This window comes from Arvicanthis niloticus, chromosome 26 (assembly GCF_011762505.2).
Source record: "Arvicanthis niloticus isolate mArvNil1 chromosome 26, mArvNil1.pat.X, whole genome shotgun sequence".
Lineage (NCBI taxonomy): Eukaryota > Metazoa > Chordata > Mammalia > Rodentia > Muridae > Arvicanthis > Arvicanthis niloticus.
The window spans coordinates 23,341,019-23,357,602 of record NC_133434.1 but is presented as its reverse complement, the minus strand read 5'-3'; the positions used below and the strand labels follow the sequence as shown (position 1 = coordinate 23,357,602).

Genomic DNA, 16,584 nt, shown 5'->3' with positions numbered 1-16,584 from the left:
AAGTCTCAGGGGTCACAGTGAAGCAAGCAAGCAAAGACTCACCGCTCTCCAAGGCCGGTAAAGCCAAAAATCACTAGATGTGGAAGATGGCTTTCACAGGCATCAGGCCCCCTACTTCTGGGAAGGAGCACTTATACAAATATCTAGGTCATTGGCCATCATTTACTGTGTGCCTTTGGCAGTCAAAGGGCATCAATCTGTGGTCTGAAGCAACTGTGCATTGTTCAGCTTGTACTGAACAGTTAGCTTAAATGGAATCTTTTTTTTTTTTTTTATTGACACAGTTATGAAGATAAAGCTGATACTTTCCTTCTCTTTGTAGTGCTGTGAATAGAACCCAAGGCCTTTGGCATATTACACAAGTGCTTTAACACTGTGCTGATCCACAGGCCCCAGATGACTTGTGCTCAAATAATTGAAAACAGAGGTGGGATGGGGGAACGATATGGTGCATCATTCATGTATGGTATAAGAGTTTGGAGTAGGGCTTGTTGGGAACATAGAGACAGAAGGAGGAATCTTTTTTCTTTTCATATCAGACCTTACTTCAAGACTGTAGCGGATAGGAGTGGGTGGTGGCATCTAGTATTCCTGTTAGTGTTCCTTCTTGACGCATAGTATGAAGAGGAGGCAGGAACACACACTTCACTACTGTCCAATTCAGTGAATAAATGTTGCACCCTTTTGACTCCAAGACAGGAGGTAAACAAGACAGGAGAGAAAAAAAACCATGCTTTTAATAAGTTATCTGAGTGCCCTTGAAGACCATACTGTGTTTAGTTAGTGTTCCAAGCCAGTGTTTCCAATAACTCACATAAAGTAAAGCATACTCTATTTTGAAGATGGCTGCTATAATAGAAATACACTTTTCCTGTTTCTGCAAGGATCCCAAACTAGTTGTTCACTGGTCTCTAATAAGATTTTTGCAGGCTGCTGAGGGTCTTCTTAGGGGACGTTATGCATTTAACTGAAAAACCTAATGCATCAAGAATCAAGCACTTTGACAAAAATTAGAGTCAATGCAGGGACATTTTTCAAGCACTACACACAATGCTGAGAATTTTTACGGGTCATTTGTTTCTGCACCCCTCTTTGTAATTTACCCTTCCCACCCTTCAAGCCCATGCATGCTTTGTGTGTTCAGAATGTAGGATCCTCAAAAGAGAAGGGGCGTTCAATACACCAAATGAATCTTGGGCCTGGAGATGAGTGTGTGGGGGAAGAAATCAAAAAGCAGATGGGATGACACACTTTGTTGACTGGCGGAGAGATGCAGTCTTTGATGCATATTTAGGTTCCTGTTTCTGATTCTGCCACAGTTGTGTTGACAAACGTCCTTGCCATCTCCCTAGTATAAGCAGTTTCTGCTTAGAACCAGAGACTCCGATCAGTCAACGGGGAAACAAAGTGTACCCCCAGGGAAGAGGGTTCTCTTGGAGCAAAACTGTACCTGGAGACCGATTGAGGTTGAAGCATGGAGCAATGGAAGAACTGAAGCCTGCCTCTTCCTAGGCAAAGGAGAGCTCGTGCTGAAGGTGGGTTGCTGGCAGGGTGGAGGTGGAGGTGGGGGTGGGTTTGCTCCTCCCAGTCCCCAAACTGGGAAACAGCAGGAAACTGGGAATGGTGTTGGCGAGGCTGTTATGCCAGGACAAAGTGTTGGTTATGAGGGTGGGTGGGGGCCTGAGGGGTGGCTTGGAGCCCTGGCGGTGGCTGCCTGACGTCACCGGCCTCTCTGGCAATAGGCTAAGAGCTGAGCTCCCTGTAGCAGCAGCAAAGGCAGCAGCGGCGGCGGCGGCAGTGGCGAGGGCGGCAGCAGCAGAGCGGCTCTGTTTCTGGTCCCAGCGCGCCACTGCAGCTAAGGCGGGGGTTTCTTCTCTGCAACCGTCTGGTCCTTCCAGGTAAGAGACAGTGATCGGGATAAAGGCTTCCATGGCCAGGGGCCCCAGTGGCAGGATGAGGGCGGTTAAGACCACTCCCGCGGCCTGCGCAGGCACCTCTGGACCGAGCTTCAGCCCCCGCCCCTGCCCCGGCCGAGGCTAGCGCTTTGCCTTGCTGCTCCGCAGTGCAACAGTTTGCACCTGCCTTTTGAGAGAGGCAAGGGAGCTGTGCTGCCTGCCGCGGGTCCTCCGGCTTGGTCCTCTGCCACAGCCTCCGGGCCCTGGGGCCAGGGCCCAGGGAAGGCTGGAGACAAGGTCGGTTCCCCAAACTTTGCAGGCGGGAAGCCTTCCCCTTCCAGTTCCTGCTCTGGAAGAAAGAAAAAGGATTCATAATACTGTCAAGTGGGAAGCTCAGGAAGATGGGGGCGGAGGGCGTTTGGGAGAATGTGCCTCCGCTGAGAAGGGTGTTTCAGCTGCTTTTGATAGGGAGAAAGGGGGAGGATGGTAGCAAGGAAGAAGACTGAAGAAAGGTGAGCATGACCCTGTGTGCCAGGGACAGAGGCAGTAGGATGTATCCCCCCGGGACGGGGACCTTGGGGCTCTGAAGGTCCAGGCTGGAAGTGTTTGGAGAGAGAGGGATGGAGAAGGACTGTGTACAGAAAGCCTGCTCTAAGTGCGTGCTGGCGAGAGTGGATCCTGAGACGAGGTCCACAGGACACAGAGAACAGGGCAGTTGGCTTTCTGGGAAGTAGATAGAGAAAGCCGCTGTGGCGGCCGCTGTTGGTGGCAATTAGAAAGTTGTGCAGGGGGCAGGGCAGCTGCCTTCTCTGCTGAGTAACCAGTGTCTCCGCGGTGCGGTACGACGCCAGACCCCATCTGAGCCAGCGGAGCATCTGGCAGCGGCTCTCCTGCGCTGCAAGGAGCGGTAGGGTTGGGTCTGTGGGTTGTGGAGATGACAGCGTCCATTTGAGGGACGCTTGGCAGTGGAGTCAGATCCCTCTCTTTTTCCGCACTCGCCTTGGCAGTGGCCAGGACCCTAACTAATCCTGTTTTCTTTGCAGCACTGTGCCTGGGGAAAGAAAACAAGATCAAAGAAGAACGGAGACAATTTCCCCGGGGCCACTTAGATCTGGCCCGCCGGCTTGAGGGCAGTTACTCCCTCAGTCTTTGGCTGGAGCGCTCACTCTCTCCAGCGCTAGAGAGCAGTTGGGGTGGCGTGGGCTCCTGTCCTCGTCTTGGCTGGTGGGAACCGTGTGTCCAACAGAGGAAGCCTGGTGGGCCTGGCCCCTGTCAGCCCAGCGCCGATGAGTGCCAGGGCACCGAAAGAGCTGAGGCTGGCCCTGCCGCCTTGTCTCCTGAACCGGACCTTTGCTTCCCACAACGCCAGTGGAGGCAGCAACGCAGGTATCCGCAGCTCAGGCGCAGGTGGTGGCACCTGCATCACGCAGGTGGGACAGCAGCTCTTCCAGTCTTTTTCATCCACGCTGGTGCTGATTGTCCTGGTCACTCTCATCTTCTGTCTCATCGTGCTGTCCCTCTCCACCTTCCACATCCACAAGCGTAGGATGAAGAAGCGGAAGATGCAGAGGGCTCAGGAAGAATATGAGAGAGATCACTGCAGCGGCAGCCACGGTGGTGGGGGGCTGTCTCGGGCAGGTGTTCAAGCCCCAACCCATGGAAAAGAAACCCGGCTGGAGAGGCAGTCCCGGGACTCTGCCTTCTGCACCCCTTCCAATGCTACTTCTTCTTCCTCCTCATCCCCTGGTCTCCTATGCGAGGGTCCCTGTGCGCCTCCACCTCCACCGCCAGCCCCCAGTCCACACGGAGCACATGCAGCTTCCTCCTGCTTGGACACACCTGGCGAGGGCCTTTTGCAAACGGTGGTACTGTCCTGATTGTGCAGCCCTTCTCCTGACCCCTTCCTCGTTTCCAGCATCTTTACCGTCCTTGCTTTTGTTCCTCCTTTCTTCCTTTTCCGTTCTCCTTTGGCCCTTTTTCTCTGCCCTCTTTCCTAACCTGGCCACCCTTTCACTGTCTCTCCTCCGCCGAGGCACTGTGCGGTATTTGTAAATATTGGGCGAGGAAAGTCTCAGAGGAAGAAATAACGCTGATAATACTTTATTAATATTTATAGTAATTATTATACTATTAATAATACAATCCAAGAGCATGACAAATCACATAATTTCTCATTGTCAATGAAGGCTGCATCTTCCCTCCCCACCCCGTGCCCCCCTCAGTAAGGAGGAGAAACCGCACAAGCTACCAAATATATAAGACATTGACACCGAAGCAAAGGGATGGGAGGGGGCCGGTGACGTTGTATATAGCTGTCAAGTGAAGGTTTAGTCGCCTTTCTGCCCCTGTCTCATGGGCTTTCACTTTTCCTTTAGCTTGTCTTCCCTCCCCTTTCCTCACTTTCAGCTGGGCTCAGGCAATAGCATATTATAAAGAGAACATCTACATTAAGCACCAGAGACCACATAGAATGTCCCAGAAAAACGTTTAGGATAGGTAACCCCTCTCTAGTCAATCAGTCATCATCTCACTTCTTGGTTTCCCCGCTGGACAGAATTTGAGTTTACTTTTAGAAATATCTCTCGCTGGCCGAGCGTAGAAAACAAAAACCATACTATCTGCTTTTGCTGCACATTAGGGCCCACTTGCACACTTGACTGGTAGTCGTTTTGTTTTGGCTTTTGGTTTAGGGGGGTTGGTTTTTTTGGTTTTGTTTTGAGACTCAGAGAAATCGAGAGCTGTCCAGCCAGGTCTGGTGCTGAATATGTCTCGCCTTTATGGTTACTTCCTCTGGTTGTGCAGACCAAAGAAGAAACTGTTTTGGAAAGTGATTGTCTTAGTTTTGATTGGTTTCTTTCTTCTTTTTTTTTCTACAATAGTTTTTATTATCATTATACATTGCATAAGTTACTTTTATGTAAAAAAAAGTATTAGGTAATGTGCAGTTCTGAAAATGCAGTATCTAACCAACCAGTATGTTTCTGTTTTACTTTTAGAACAAGTGCACCTTTGTTATATACTTATTATATTGGTACCAAATACAGAAGAAAACTATAGTTCTGTGATATGTCCTCCAAACTGTATATTCTTGTTCTGACTTTCCAGCTGTTGATATACGGTTGCCACTGGCTGAGGAAGTCAGTGGTGTAGGCCTGGCTTCTGCTGTTTCCGGAAGTGTTCTTTTGTATTTTACTCTGTAGTAGACTATTATAAAATGATGACACCCATGTTTCTCTTTTTCTTTTGTGAGTAACAGAAACAACCACAACAGAAAACAAATAATGGATGTGCTGGAATGCCATCTATTAAAAACATGGTTAATATTTAAACAGTGCCTGTGGTTCTCTGCATGCAGTTGCCGCCTGGAGGCAGTGCTGTGTGTGCTTGCTTGTACTGTATGTGTTTGGGGGAAAGACTGGTGGAGATGTTGGGCAATTTGGATGACAGGACATGACAATTTTCAAGTTAAATCCGTAAATACTTACAGGATAAAACTGTTTATAGCTTGTTTAGTTATGACTCTGTGCCTGCATCTGATATACAGCAAAGAGGGATCTTTCTTTTTCCCAAGTCTGGCCTAATTAATCTCCCTGAACACATAGAAAATATTAAGGAAAAAGGAAAGTGTGAGAGAAGATAAATCTTTTGTCCTCTCTTTAAATGTCAGATAAGTTCCTCTATGTTAGACTCTGCTGCTTGGTGTAGGGCAGCAGGACCCCTACATATATCTCTCTCCCAAGCCACTAGCTGCCCTCTATGCTCTGTCTTGTTTCAAGTTGTATGTGCTTATTATCCTGAGAAACAATTGCCTCTAATGTTTTTGGTTATATATAAAGTTTTCCAAGCTCAGTCTGTATCTTTATAAAGTAATTTAATAAGGTTGATTTAGTCACCCATAGATATCATCGAAGTCCTTTTATGAAGCACAGAAGACCATCATTTAAGCATGTTATGTGTATCATTAGGAAGACCAGGTATAATCTTTGGCTACAATATATTAAACAATGAACCAGATTCTCTCCAGTGCCTTAGTCACTTCCTAGTAAAAGGTCAGAGTGCATTCACTCCCTAGGGTCACCAAGGAAGCTGTTAGTGTATCAGAGCTCTACACTGTATAACAGAATGGCTAAGGCACTGTGAAGGAGAATGTCCATTAATCTCTTTAACCTGCCCTCATTCAACTGTAGCTCTTAATCCCTTCTTACAGCATGGGTTTTGGATGTGAAATCTGAATAGGATCAGGAACCCAGAGGGAAGGTTCATCATTTCAATGAGCTCTATATGAGTGCATAGATATTACTTTCTTCCCATTATTTGGTGCACTCTTTTTACAGTAAATAATTTCCCATTTTATTAAAGCAATAAGATATTCTGTTTTGAGCAGTGCTAGATGCTGATTCCACTTCCTTGGTGCTGAAGCGACTCATGAGTTCTTGCCTTATGAATCACACTGCATTTAAGGCATGCAATAATAATCCCCTTCCAAGAAGCAGCGTGTACACCCTAGGGGGCAATGTCCTACATACTCTTTTTCCAAAAGAAATAGAGCAAACAAGAAATAAACTAATTATGTGTATTTTAAAAAAGACAGCTTGATACCTCTAACCATAAGCACACATCTGTAATGTGGTATCATTGTGTACCTTTAAGTGTATACACCTTTTTCCATCAATTGACTAGGGTTTAATATTTTAATAGTGTCCAGTGTAAAGAAGATGCAGCTTTTCAATTACATTTCATACTGAGTTTCATATGCTGTGAACCTGGCGGCATCACACAAGATTTCTGTGAGCTAGAACAAGAATCACATGAAATTCTAGTAGGCCAGATCCCACACCAAATTATTGTAATAAGCATATAACAATGCAAATTTCTATAAAGTCTGCTTAGATTGCTACTTAGAAAGCTCAGTTGACCCACATGACATTTGAGTTTTCATTTTTATGAGACAAAAGGCAATATGAAAATAGCCAAATTTACTCTAAGGATTTTGTTTACTGATGTCCCGTCAAACTAATTGCTCCAACCCTCTATAGCTACAGCTCAGCTCCTGCACTTGCTATTCAGTATTAATAAGGTAGCATGCTTGATTCTTACTGTTTTAAAAATGAGAAAAATAGAGAGAGAATGCCAATATGTCAATTGTATGGGACTCTGACTCTTGAAGATGGATATAATCTTTAGAATTTATATATACCCATAGATATGTATTTATATATGCATACATTTTGTACAAATTTACAATGGACTTTTTGTATTCTCTTTTCTGTCATTATAAGTATGAGACTGAAACCAAATAGTTGTTTCATCCTCTGATCCAGAGAGGATCTGAGGAGTCAGGCGTATGCATGCACTTTGTTCTCGGAGGTCAATTTGGAATGGCTTTCTCTTTATTTAGTGGAAGGGGAGAATCTTCTTTGGCTTGGGAAACTGGTAATTAGATAAGCTTCCTTTCCTATATTAGTGACTCAAATGTAGCAATGATAATGAAGTCATGACCATCTCTATGTGGTCCAGCTATTTGGATGAATCAAAAATCTATTTACAAGAGTATTGGAACCATCTAGACCACAATCACGGATTGCAATTTGATTTTTCCGTTTCCTTTTCAACTTATATGTTGTATGACATACAACACCCACCTGCATATTTAAAGGTAAAATGAGAATATAACTATTATTTGTTTAGTTTGACAAGTAGCTTTTTGGAAAATATGGACAATTTAGCTTTAAAAATGACTGGGCATTCGAATTTTGATCCTTACTATCTGTAGCCATTGAATTGATTAGATACTGACTAAATTTCTTTTTCCAATGCATAGGCATAGGTTTTAAGTGCTTGTTATGGATAATTGCAGAGAAATTACTAACTGATATTATCTGAGCATTATGGGCTAAATTGGAACCGGCAAATTTAATATGGCTGCTAAAGTCCACTCCTAGGGGAATCTAGGCTTTGGACTTGAATCTGAAAAGCCACTTATTTATGTTTGGAAGTTGTAGTATGGTTCATAAATGTTCACGTAAGAATGAATTGCCCCATCTACACAGGAAGGTATTTCATCACTGGTCTGAATATAAATCTGATTCTGGTTTGTTTTTTTCCTTATTTGATAACATTTGAGAAGCAGATGTGATGGCTTGACATCAATACTTATCAACGCCACCAACCAAACGATACAATTGGCGTGGTGTAGGAATGCTTAGTGGAGAATAAGAACTTAGCTTTAACTGAGAGACAGTGCATTATTCGGGTTCTTTTACCCATTTGAGGCAGGATATTTCATTGAGACTTGTGGTCTCACAGGATTGCTGCTACAGAGAGGTTAACGATAGTGATGGCATCAATAGAAAAAGTGATTTTTGAACTTGAGTATATCCAATAGATAGAATAAAACAGGTATTAGAAATTCATGAAAAATTTGTTTTGCTTTTATATCAATAAAAGAGTTTTCTTGTTAATTGGCCTTTGAACACGATTTCCTTATTACTATACTGTGCAACATGCCAGAGTTATAAAATATCTCATCCTGTTTCATTTACACACAATTTCCTAAAAGAGATGGTCAATTTAAAATGTTTCTACAGCTTATCTGCTCTTCCACACAAACCAGCTGCATCTCAGAAAAGGTGTGTGTGTGTGTGTGTGTGTGTGTGTGTGTGTGTGTGTGTGTGTGGTGTGGTGTGTTTGATATAACCCAGTAAAGTGAGTCTACTGTTATAATTCAGTGGGCCCTTTTAGGCACCAACTCAACCTCTTTCTTTTCTTTCACTGATTTAATAATAACCTAGTTTACCTGGAAGAGATGTGTTGATATCTCTTTTTGCCATTTAGAGAGGGATGTCTCAGGCTCACACACATTTAGATGGATCCTAGCTGAGCCCTGCTGAAATATATTTTATCAGAACAGCTTCTTATATATGATGCTACTGTTTTTTTCCTGACGTTCTCCTGACATTCATCATTATAGCCTTAGACGCAGACCGTAGTCTTCAGTCTCTACATTATCACAGGACTCTTCATCCCAGCCTTACAATTCTCATCTCTGCCACTTCTGGGAATACTACTTCCCCATTGAGGATACAGTGGATTCTTTGTTTCCTGTATTCTAGACCTGCATTGAAAGGTATAATTTTTTTTGGGGGGGATCATGAATAAAATCACTACCTCTGCCACCTCAGCTCTATGGTTCTTGTAACCTGTTAGATGTTGTGCAGAGGCATTTCAAGTTGTATATAAGTTATATAGCTTTACACTGCGAAAGTCATGGTCCAAGATCTTAGTAGATGCAGGCTTGGCATTTACCCTGAAAAGCTGTTTAGATGTTTATCATACACCACTAACCCTCCTTTTAGACTCTACTGTAGAGGAGTGAAAAAACTTTCATAGTTACTTACCTCACTTTATTCTTCTGTTTTATTTTTTTTCTCAAAATCATTTCTCTTCATGGTACTTTCTTCCTGCCATATTAGCCTTAGTCCTCTTCTTCAGTGGACTTAGACTTCTTTCTGGCATCAACTTTGTGCTTACTTATTAGTGGTGGATAGACAAAGAATAGGAGATATAACTGTAAGCATATTGGTAAGGGTGCTCTAAGCTGCTCCTGTGCCAAACCTTTGCATTCTTGCAAAGCAAGTGTGCCTCATTAAATCTTATTATCCTTTCCTCTAGGATTTTAATCATCTTGTATTTGTTTCCTTGTTGCTACCTACAATATGACTCCCAGTTTGACTAGAATCCCTAATTGCTGATTGAAGTTCTAATCCTAACTCACTCAATTGTATGTAGGAAATTGTGGCATTGACCTGAGATGAACTTCTATTGGGTATTGGGTACTGACATGAGAATGAGCAACCAGCTTTTCCTGAAGGCAGCAGCAAATATACAGTAGTGATAAAAAACAAAAAACCAAACAACACCCCCCCCCAAACCTACTCAATCTCACATCTTCATCCCTAGGTGATATACATTTTAACCTCATCTGTTTGGTGTAATAGAAGGATGGATGGTAACAGAGCTTGCTTTCACTGGGCTGGCATGGATTTCCCAAGCAGGGATTAATTTACAAAACATACACATATGCATATATATGTGTATATGTATATACACACAAACACATATACATGTTTCGTTGGGGCTGAATATTAAAGCCTAATATTTTTCCAAATGTACTATCTCCATCGGTGTCCCAGATTGGAATTGATGCAGATAATACTATGTTTCTGTCTCTAAAAACAATGGCTCACTTTCTCAAGCTTTACAGACTAAGAGACTTGAGAGGTAAGCAGTCTTCATACCTCATTACTTCACTCTGGCCATTTCTATCTGCCTCTGTAAATTGTCTGCCTTCCTTGGCCATGGCTTTGAGTCAGGTGAGTTAATTTTGCCTAAGTGTCTGACATCAAGTCTCAGTGCATAATTTTCCTGCATTCAGAACCTCTGAAATTCTAGGGTAGCCTTCACATGCTCATTGCACTGAAGTGTCAGAAGTGCAAAGAGAGGGAAGAAGTGATCATTCTTAGCATACACACATGCAAAGGAATAAATCTACTTTATTTTTCTATGATTTATCTTATTTTATCACAAATACTTATGCAGATTCCAGATTTTTCCTTCATATCTGTTTCTTTTCCAATCATACCAGGGTATGATTTATATTATCATGTTGTGGCAGAGTGGGAAGGTTCTTCAGATCAAAGCAACATTAAGATAATTTTTTCCTGGGTGAGGTGGAAAGTGGCCAAGCTAGCCTATATCCTAAGGTGCTGACTATCAGGATTCAAGACCGATCTAGTATGCACCAGTACAGCCCAGGACCATGAATAATTTTACAGAGATTTGACATCTGAGTCTGCAGTAATAGCTATGCTCCAACTGTAAGCTTTTGATGTTTTGCCACATCCTAGGCATTCCTGGACTGCCTCAATAGGGTAAGTGACTTTCTGGGCCCCTCTGTGTATCTTTCTCAGATGGTGGGAAACAGGAGCATCATGCCTATTGCTGCCATAGCCATCCAAATGCCACTACCTTAGTGTTGGGGCAGAAAGTTCTTCCTTTCAGAATTAGGGAGTGTGCTAATGTGCTTACTAGCATTAAAGTTCAATGACCCTCTGATCCTGTCAGAGTGCTCTTCATTTGGCCAAAAACCTCTTGATTATATTCCTCCCCCCACCCTGAATTTGGGAATAAAAAGCCCTGCCATTCATCTTCCAGTCAATGTCTGATTCCCCCTAAGTGACCTAGGCTTGGAAGGTCTGGACTTCTCTGTATGGTTCCCTAAAGGTGTCATTTGGCATAATCAGAAAAGAACAGGTAGATTTTTTGGGATTTCTGGTAAAACTTGACTCCAAATTTACAGCTTAAATTGAAAGAGAAACTTTTTTGCAAACAAACAACCCTGCATCAATCAGAAGGTGGTTCAGAACTATTTTATTGGTCACCCTGTGATTGCAGAAGGTGATGATTTCTGGTTGCACTTGAGGAAGACTTGATCTCCTTTCAGTACTTTCCAGTGGATGATAATCCAAGTCACTCCTTAATTAAATTATTCAAGCAATAAACCTGAACTTGATTTCAGCGGAACAATCTTCAGACCTTTTTCAAAAATCATTTAGAGAAATATAAATATTTTCAGTATTTGGGGCTTCAACATATCCCAAAGTTCTCCAGGGATGAGAGGAGGAGGTGAAGGTTGCCAACTGAGAACCTAGAGCAATGAGAAGAATGCACTTCCATATTTTTCACTGTGGCTGGACCACTTTCCCTTATCTCAGTGTGCTCTCCTGTGAGTGACAAACGATGGAGACTTTGCCCCACTCATTGGCATTCTGTGGAAGGATCAATTACAGGCCCCCATTAGTTATTTCTACCTTAGATTCAAGCAACTTCATTCATTCATGTCAGCTCCACTGTCCTCTCCCTGACAGTTGTGAGTCAGCCTATAGTTCTGAGTGTCTGGCTGTATCCTGATCTTAGTGTGGCCACTAACTAGGTGTCACTGATTGATATTATAAAAATCTGACCCATAAAATGATCCCCAAGAACCTTTCACTGTTCACTCTTCACACTTAGAAATTCTTTCAAGCTACAGATATTCCCTGAGAGTCAGCTGTATGCTAGACATCACTTTTGATGCCAGACATGTCACATTAAAAAATGTAAACAAAGTATTCTGACTTCATAGAGACTTTTTTGTTAAGTTTGAAAATTTGTAAGCACACAAAGAGCAAAATTACTTGAGTCCTGGTATTTCAATAATTATTTTACATTTTAAAACATTTACATGTATTATTTTAATTTCATACTAAGTTATGATTGTGTTCTCTCCAGATAAGCCTTATATAACCACTTCTTCTGTTAAGTATTATCTATTTTAATTGTAAACAGTGAAGAGAGACAATGAACAAAACACATTAGTAGATTATGGAGTATATTTAAGGATACGTATGTTTTAAAGACAATGGATCAGAAAAAGGAGATGTGATGGAAAAGAATATTAGATTTTAAATAAGGTAGTCAAGGAACGTCTGAGAAAATTATATTTGAGCAAAGACTTTAAAAAACAATGAAAATATGGGCTAAATAAAGACTATTTGGATAGAAGGGTTCTAAAACATTTATTTTCCCCAGGTCCTTAGTCTTATAAATGACCAGATAGAGATTTTGGTGGGAAGATGATAAGAAAATTATGTTTACCAAACATTATATTAGCTACTGACACAATCCATGTGGTAAGGAGGGGTATGGCCTAGAGCACTTTTTTTTTTTAAATATATATAACCAATCAGCACATTCCCATACAATTCACATTCAATTATATGTATGTCATTTTGGGGCACACATAATCAAAGTCAAAAAAGTAATGACTAAATCTCCATGTGAGGGGTAAGAACTGTTTTCCAAATCAGATTGTTTGCCTTTAGACCTTTCAAGATGAGCTAGAGTTCTCCAAAAGCAGAAAGAATAATTTCAGTGGAAATAAAACCATGTCCAAAGCCACAGAGGAGGAGTGCTGTACATATTTGTGGATGTTACAATACCTAAACAAAGGAGGTGAAGCCAGATCACAGAGGCCTTTTTAAAGCCACATTTAAAGACATGCCTTTCCCTTTGTCTGTAGAGAGTGAGCAAAAAAAAAATTGGGATAGAGAGAAAAATTATACATTTGAACATATTAAAGATTACCCTTGGAGGGCCAGTGCATGGAACAGATAAAATACTGACAGAAATACCAGATAAAAATCTATCAATGTGTACAGATGAAAGCATGAACCAGGAGGAACAGAGACAAAGAATATGGATGCATCCAAGAGCCTACTAGGTTGTGGAACTGGTAGAGGTGATGATTAATAACCCCACAGAGTAAAGACAAGGAAGAAAACAATGAGAAGAAAGGACAATAATCGAATTGTGACTTCTGTTTTTGGATCATTGTTCATTGTTTGACAACCTGGAGGACTATGGGTGTGGGTCCTGATCAGAATACATCTAAGAAGGGAGGTAAGATGTTGGTGAATGTATTAACTTATTTTCTGTTGTGATGATGCCAAAAGTACCTTAAAAAACAAAGCATTATTTTGGCTGAGTTACCAAAGGGGTTCAGGTTATCATGACAGAAAGCCATGGTAGCAGGAGGGAGAGGCCACCTAGCAGTCAGGAAGCCGAGAGAGAACAGGAAGTGAAACAAGTCTTTCCTCCAGTTACACACTTCCTTCTGCAAGGTTTTACCTCCCAATGGTTCTATAACCTGCCTCCAACATGCCACCTGCTGAAGACCAAGTGTCCAGATACATGCACCTATGGAGGACAGTTACCATTCAGACCAAAACCTGTGAACATTTCAAATAGCAGGCACAGACAGGATATGAAGAGACAGTTGGTAACACATGATAGCCTGCAGATCTTGGAATAGGTCTTAATTTCCACATGTTTCAATTTTATGAAGCTCTATTGAGCATATTTAATAAAGAAATGGAGAGAGAAAACTGATAATAGCAGATGGTAAGCATGTTATGGCTTCTGTTCTTACTCTGGGGTTGAGTAGGAGAAGGGTGAAGTCATTTTCTAGTAGAGGGTTGCTAAAAAAAAAAAAAAAAAAAAAAAAAAAACCCTCATGTTCCCTATGCTTTGAAGTTGTACTGCAATCCCTAGCCAAGTGTCTAGCACACAACGGTCATGCAACAATAATGATATTGAATACATTGCACTCTGTGATCTCATGCCTGATGGACGCCTTTGCTACAATTTTAAGGTGTCTGGTTGGAATCGTGCAAGCATCAGAAAGCAATCAATCAATCAATCAAGCAAGCAAGCAAGCAAGCAAGCAAGCAAGCAAGCAAGCAAACAAACCTGCAAAGCAAAAAATTGGGAGGATTAGTCATTTCACCTGACTTTGAGCAACAATATGAAGGGTTATTTTTTTTGTTAAATCTTTGCCATTCTTTAGTGATATATGTTTTCTCAGATGTTTTCCATGTGCAGTGTCCTCACCTATATCCTAACCCTGAAATCAAAGGACTGTTAATGTGAGGAAAAGGATCAGGGTAGCTGCCAGTTGTCTAGTGTTTATCATGGTTAACTCCTATATGGTAGGGGAGATGCTAGTGAAAAAGACAGCATCCCTCCCACCCAGGATCTTCTTGCTCAGCTAAAGAGACGAGTCTTGTAGAATACAACAACAGAGAGGAAACCCAGTCAAAATGGCAGCTAGAGGGAAGGTAAGCCTAAATTGAATGAATGCAAACCAGTTATCAATGGTATGTATATCTTTCACTCTCCTGTCCAGAAATGCAGGCATACAGCTTAGCTTCCTGGAGACTGAGAAATATGGGTCAGACATTAAGGTTTGAAGTTGAGACAGACTCTGTCCTCTCTGACTAGAATGCAGGCCATTGTCCTCCAGTAGTTGTGAAGTCTAATTGCCCCTGGCAGAATTGGCACAGCTCATCATTCTTCCTTTTAATGTTTCTACAAACTCAAAATTCTACACATTGTCTAATCTGTCCAATGCTACACTGTCTTTCTCCATCTTTCAAGTCTCTGTGTAGAAAATATGCCCCTGTCTTAAAAGCTCTGTGTCTTATTCTCTGTTATTACCAGGTCTACCCCATATGCATGATTGAGCAGGAATGCTTTGTATTAATTACCAATAATGACTAATTCAGTTAGAAGAAAACACTCATTTTCACAGAAGGCTAAAACACATTAACTAGGAAGGGATATTTTAGGACAGGGTGTTGGGTACCCAAGAATGGATCTTAGTAGTCTTCTAGTCTTACCCAAGAAGTTGCCTTCAATCAACTGAACTTATCCTCAAGCAGACAGGTCTCACAACAGCTTAATACCTCAAATATAGAAGAGAAACACACGTGACTCCCAGATTTGTCACTATCAAGTAATTTCACATAAAACAAAATAGTATTATTAAATAAAAAGAAAGTCCACTAATAAAGTTCTTGTTTTTTTTACATGGGGACTATTTGAATCTATATTGAAATATTTTTTCCACACTATGTTTGTCTGATGAGAAGTCTGGCTAGCACCAAACAGACTTAAGACTATGACTTTGTAGCATATCACAACCTCCATAAGAGCCAACCACTTATGTTGGCACTGAGGGGCTGCTGATAAAAGTTCATTGACCAACCTTATACTGCTGCAGAACTCAGGCTCAAAGCACTAGGTTTCTCTGACTTTATATATGTATGGTCCCTACTGCATTGACCCATCCTCTTTGATGACTAAAACTTACTCAAGTGTGAGAGCCACCTTGACTATGTGAAACTTGAGGACAAGTATGTCTTCACAGTATCCTGTCAGCAGGTTCTATGCCCCTTTAAGTAGCAGAGCTTTCTCAGATTTGGTACAGAGCTGTCAGGTCATCACTGACTTCGGCTTCTTCTGGATTGTACTGACATGGGACCTGCATAGGCATCTCCTTAGCCTTTGTGCTCCACAGGAGGTCATTTGTACAACAAGAAAACAGTAAAATAAGAATCTCTAAGAGGTCCTGTTTCCTCAGTGGCACTTCACCTGTTCTTTTCCTTGTAGAAAGACATCAGCAATGGGTACTCCAGCATGTTCTAAGATCTTTCTTATCCAGACACAAAGCAGATGTCTGTCTTTGCTTCTGCTTTGCATCTAGCTGAGATACTTTATCTAACATTCAGAGTAAATTTGGGGCTTATTTTCATGTCATATATAAAGAATATATGGAGATTCATATATTCTTCATGGAGATTAAATAATTCCCCCAAGGTCACTGAGTGATTGAGTTGGAATTAAAGTTTGTCTAACTCCAAAGCCCCTGCTCTTTTTGTTCCATGTCACCAGATTAAAATATCATTTTTGTGACTTTTTCTTACTCACTGCACATAAATTATTGCCACAAGGCTGTTTCAGCATCCTTTGAATTTCATCTTAACAACAGAGAGGCAAAATAAAACAATAATATGAGCAGTCTTTCTGAGCACCTTCTAAAATGCAGAATAGAGGCACATGCCATTATGGGTGGGGAGCACCACACCTATTACCTATTAATACAGGTTACCTGCACCCATCTCAAGATTTACTGAAATTTTTTAGTATTTGTATAGAAGCCCCAAGGAGTACTAATGTTGACTGAACTCTGAGTTCTGTACAGGGTGCCTGATAAGGCAGAAAGAGGTCTGGGAAATCAGGCTTTTCTGTG

The 16,584-nt window shown here is 41.7% G+C and overlaps 1 protein-coding gene across 5 annotated transcripts; it reads left to right on the top strand.

Annotated features, from left to right (window-relative positions):
* Positions 1-1,422: 1,422 nt before the first annotated feature.
* Positions 1,423-8,357, top strand: C26H11orf87 (chromosome 26 C11orf87 homolog). Of its 5 annotated transcripts, none has more exons than XM_076925199.1 (2): positions 1,423-1,535; positions 2,939-8,357. In XM_076925199.1, the coding sequence occupies exon 2, from the start codon at positions 3,182-3,184 to the stop codon at positions 3,770-3,772; it is 591 nt and encodes a 196-aa protein (XP_076781314.1). In that variant the 5' UTR covers positions 1,423-1,535; positions 2,939-3,181; the 3' UTR covers positions 3,773-8,357. The 5 variants fall into 5 exon arrangements, with proteins under 5 accessions (XP_076781314.1, XP_076781313.1, XP_076781316.1 ...); XM_076925198.1 differs by lacking the exon at positions 1,423-1,535 and adding an exon at positions 1,728-1,898; XM_076925201.1 differs by lacking the exon at positions 1,423-1,535 and adding an exon at positions 2,001-2,192.
* Positions 8,358-16,584: the final 8,227 nt, after the last annotated feature.

Coding starts and splice junctions, on each gene's coding strand:
- C26H11orf87 (XM_076925199.1), top strand. CDS start 3,182: ATGAGTGCCAGGGCACCGAAAGAGCTGAGGCTGGCCCTGCCGCCTTGT.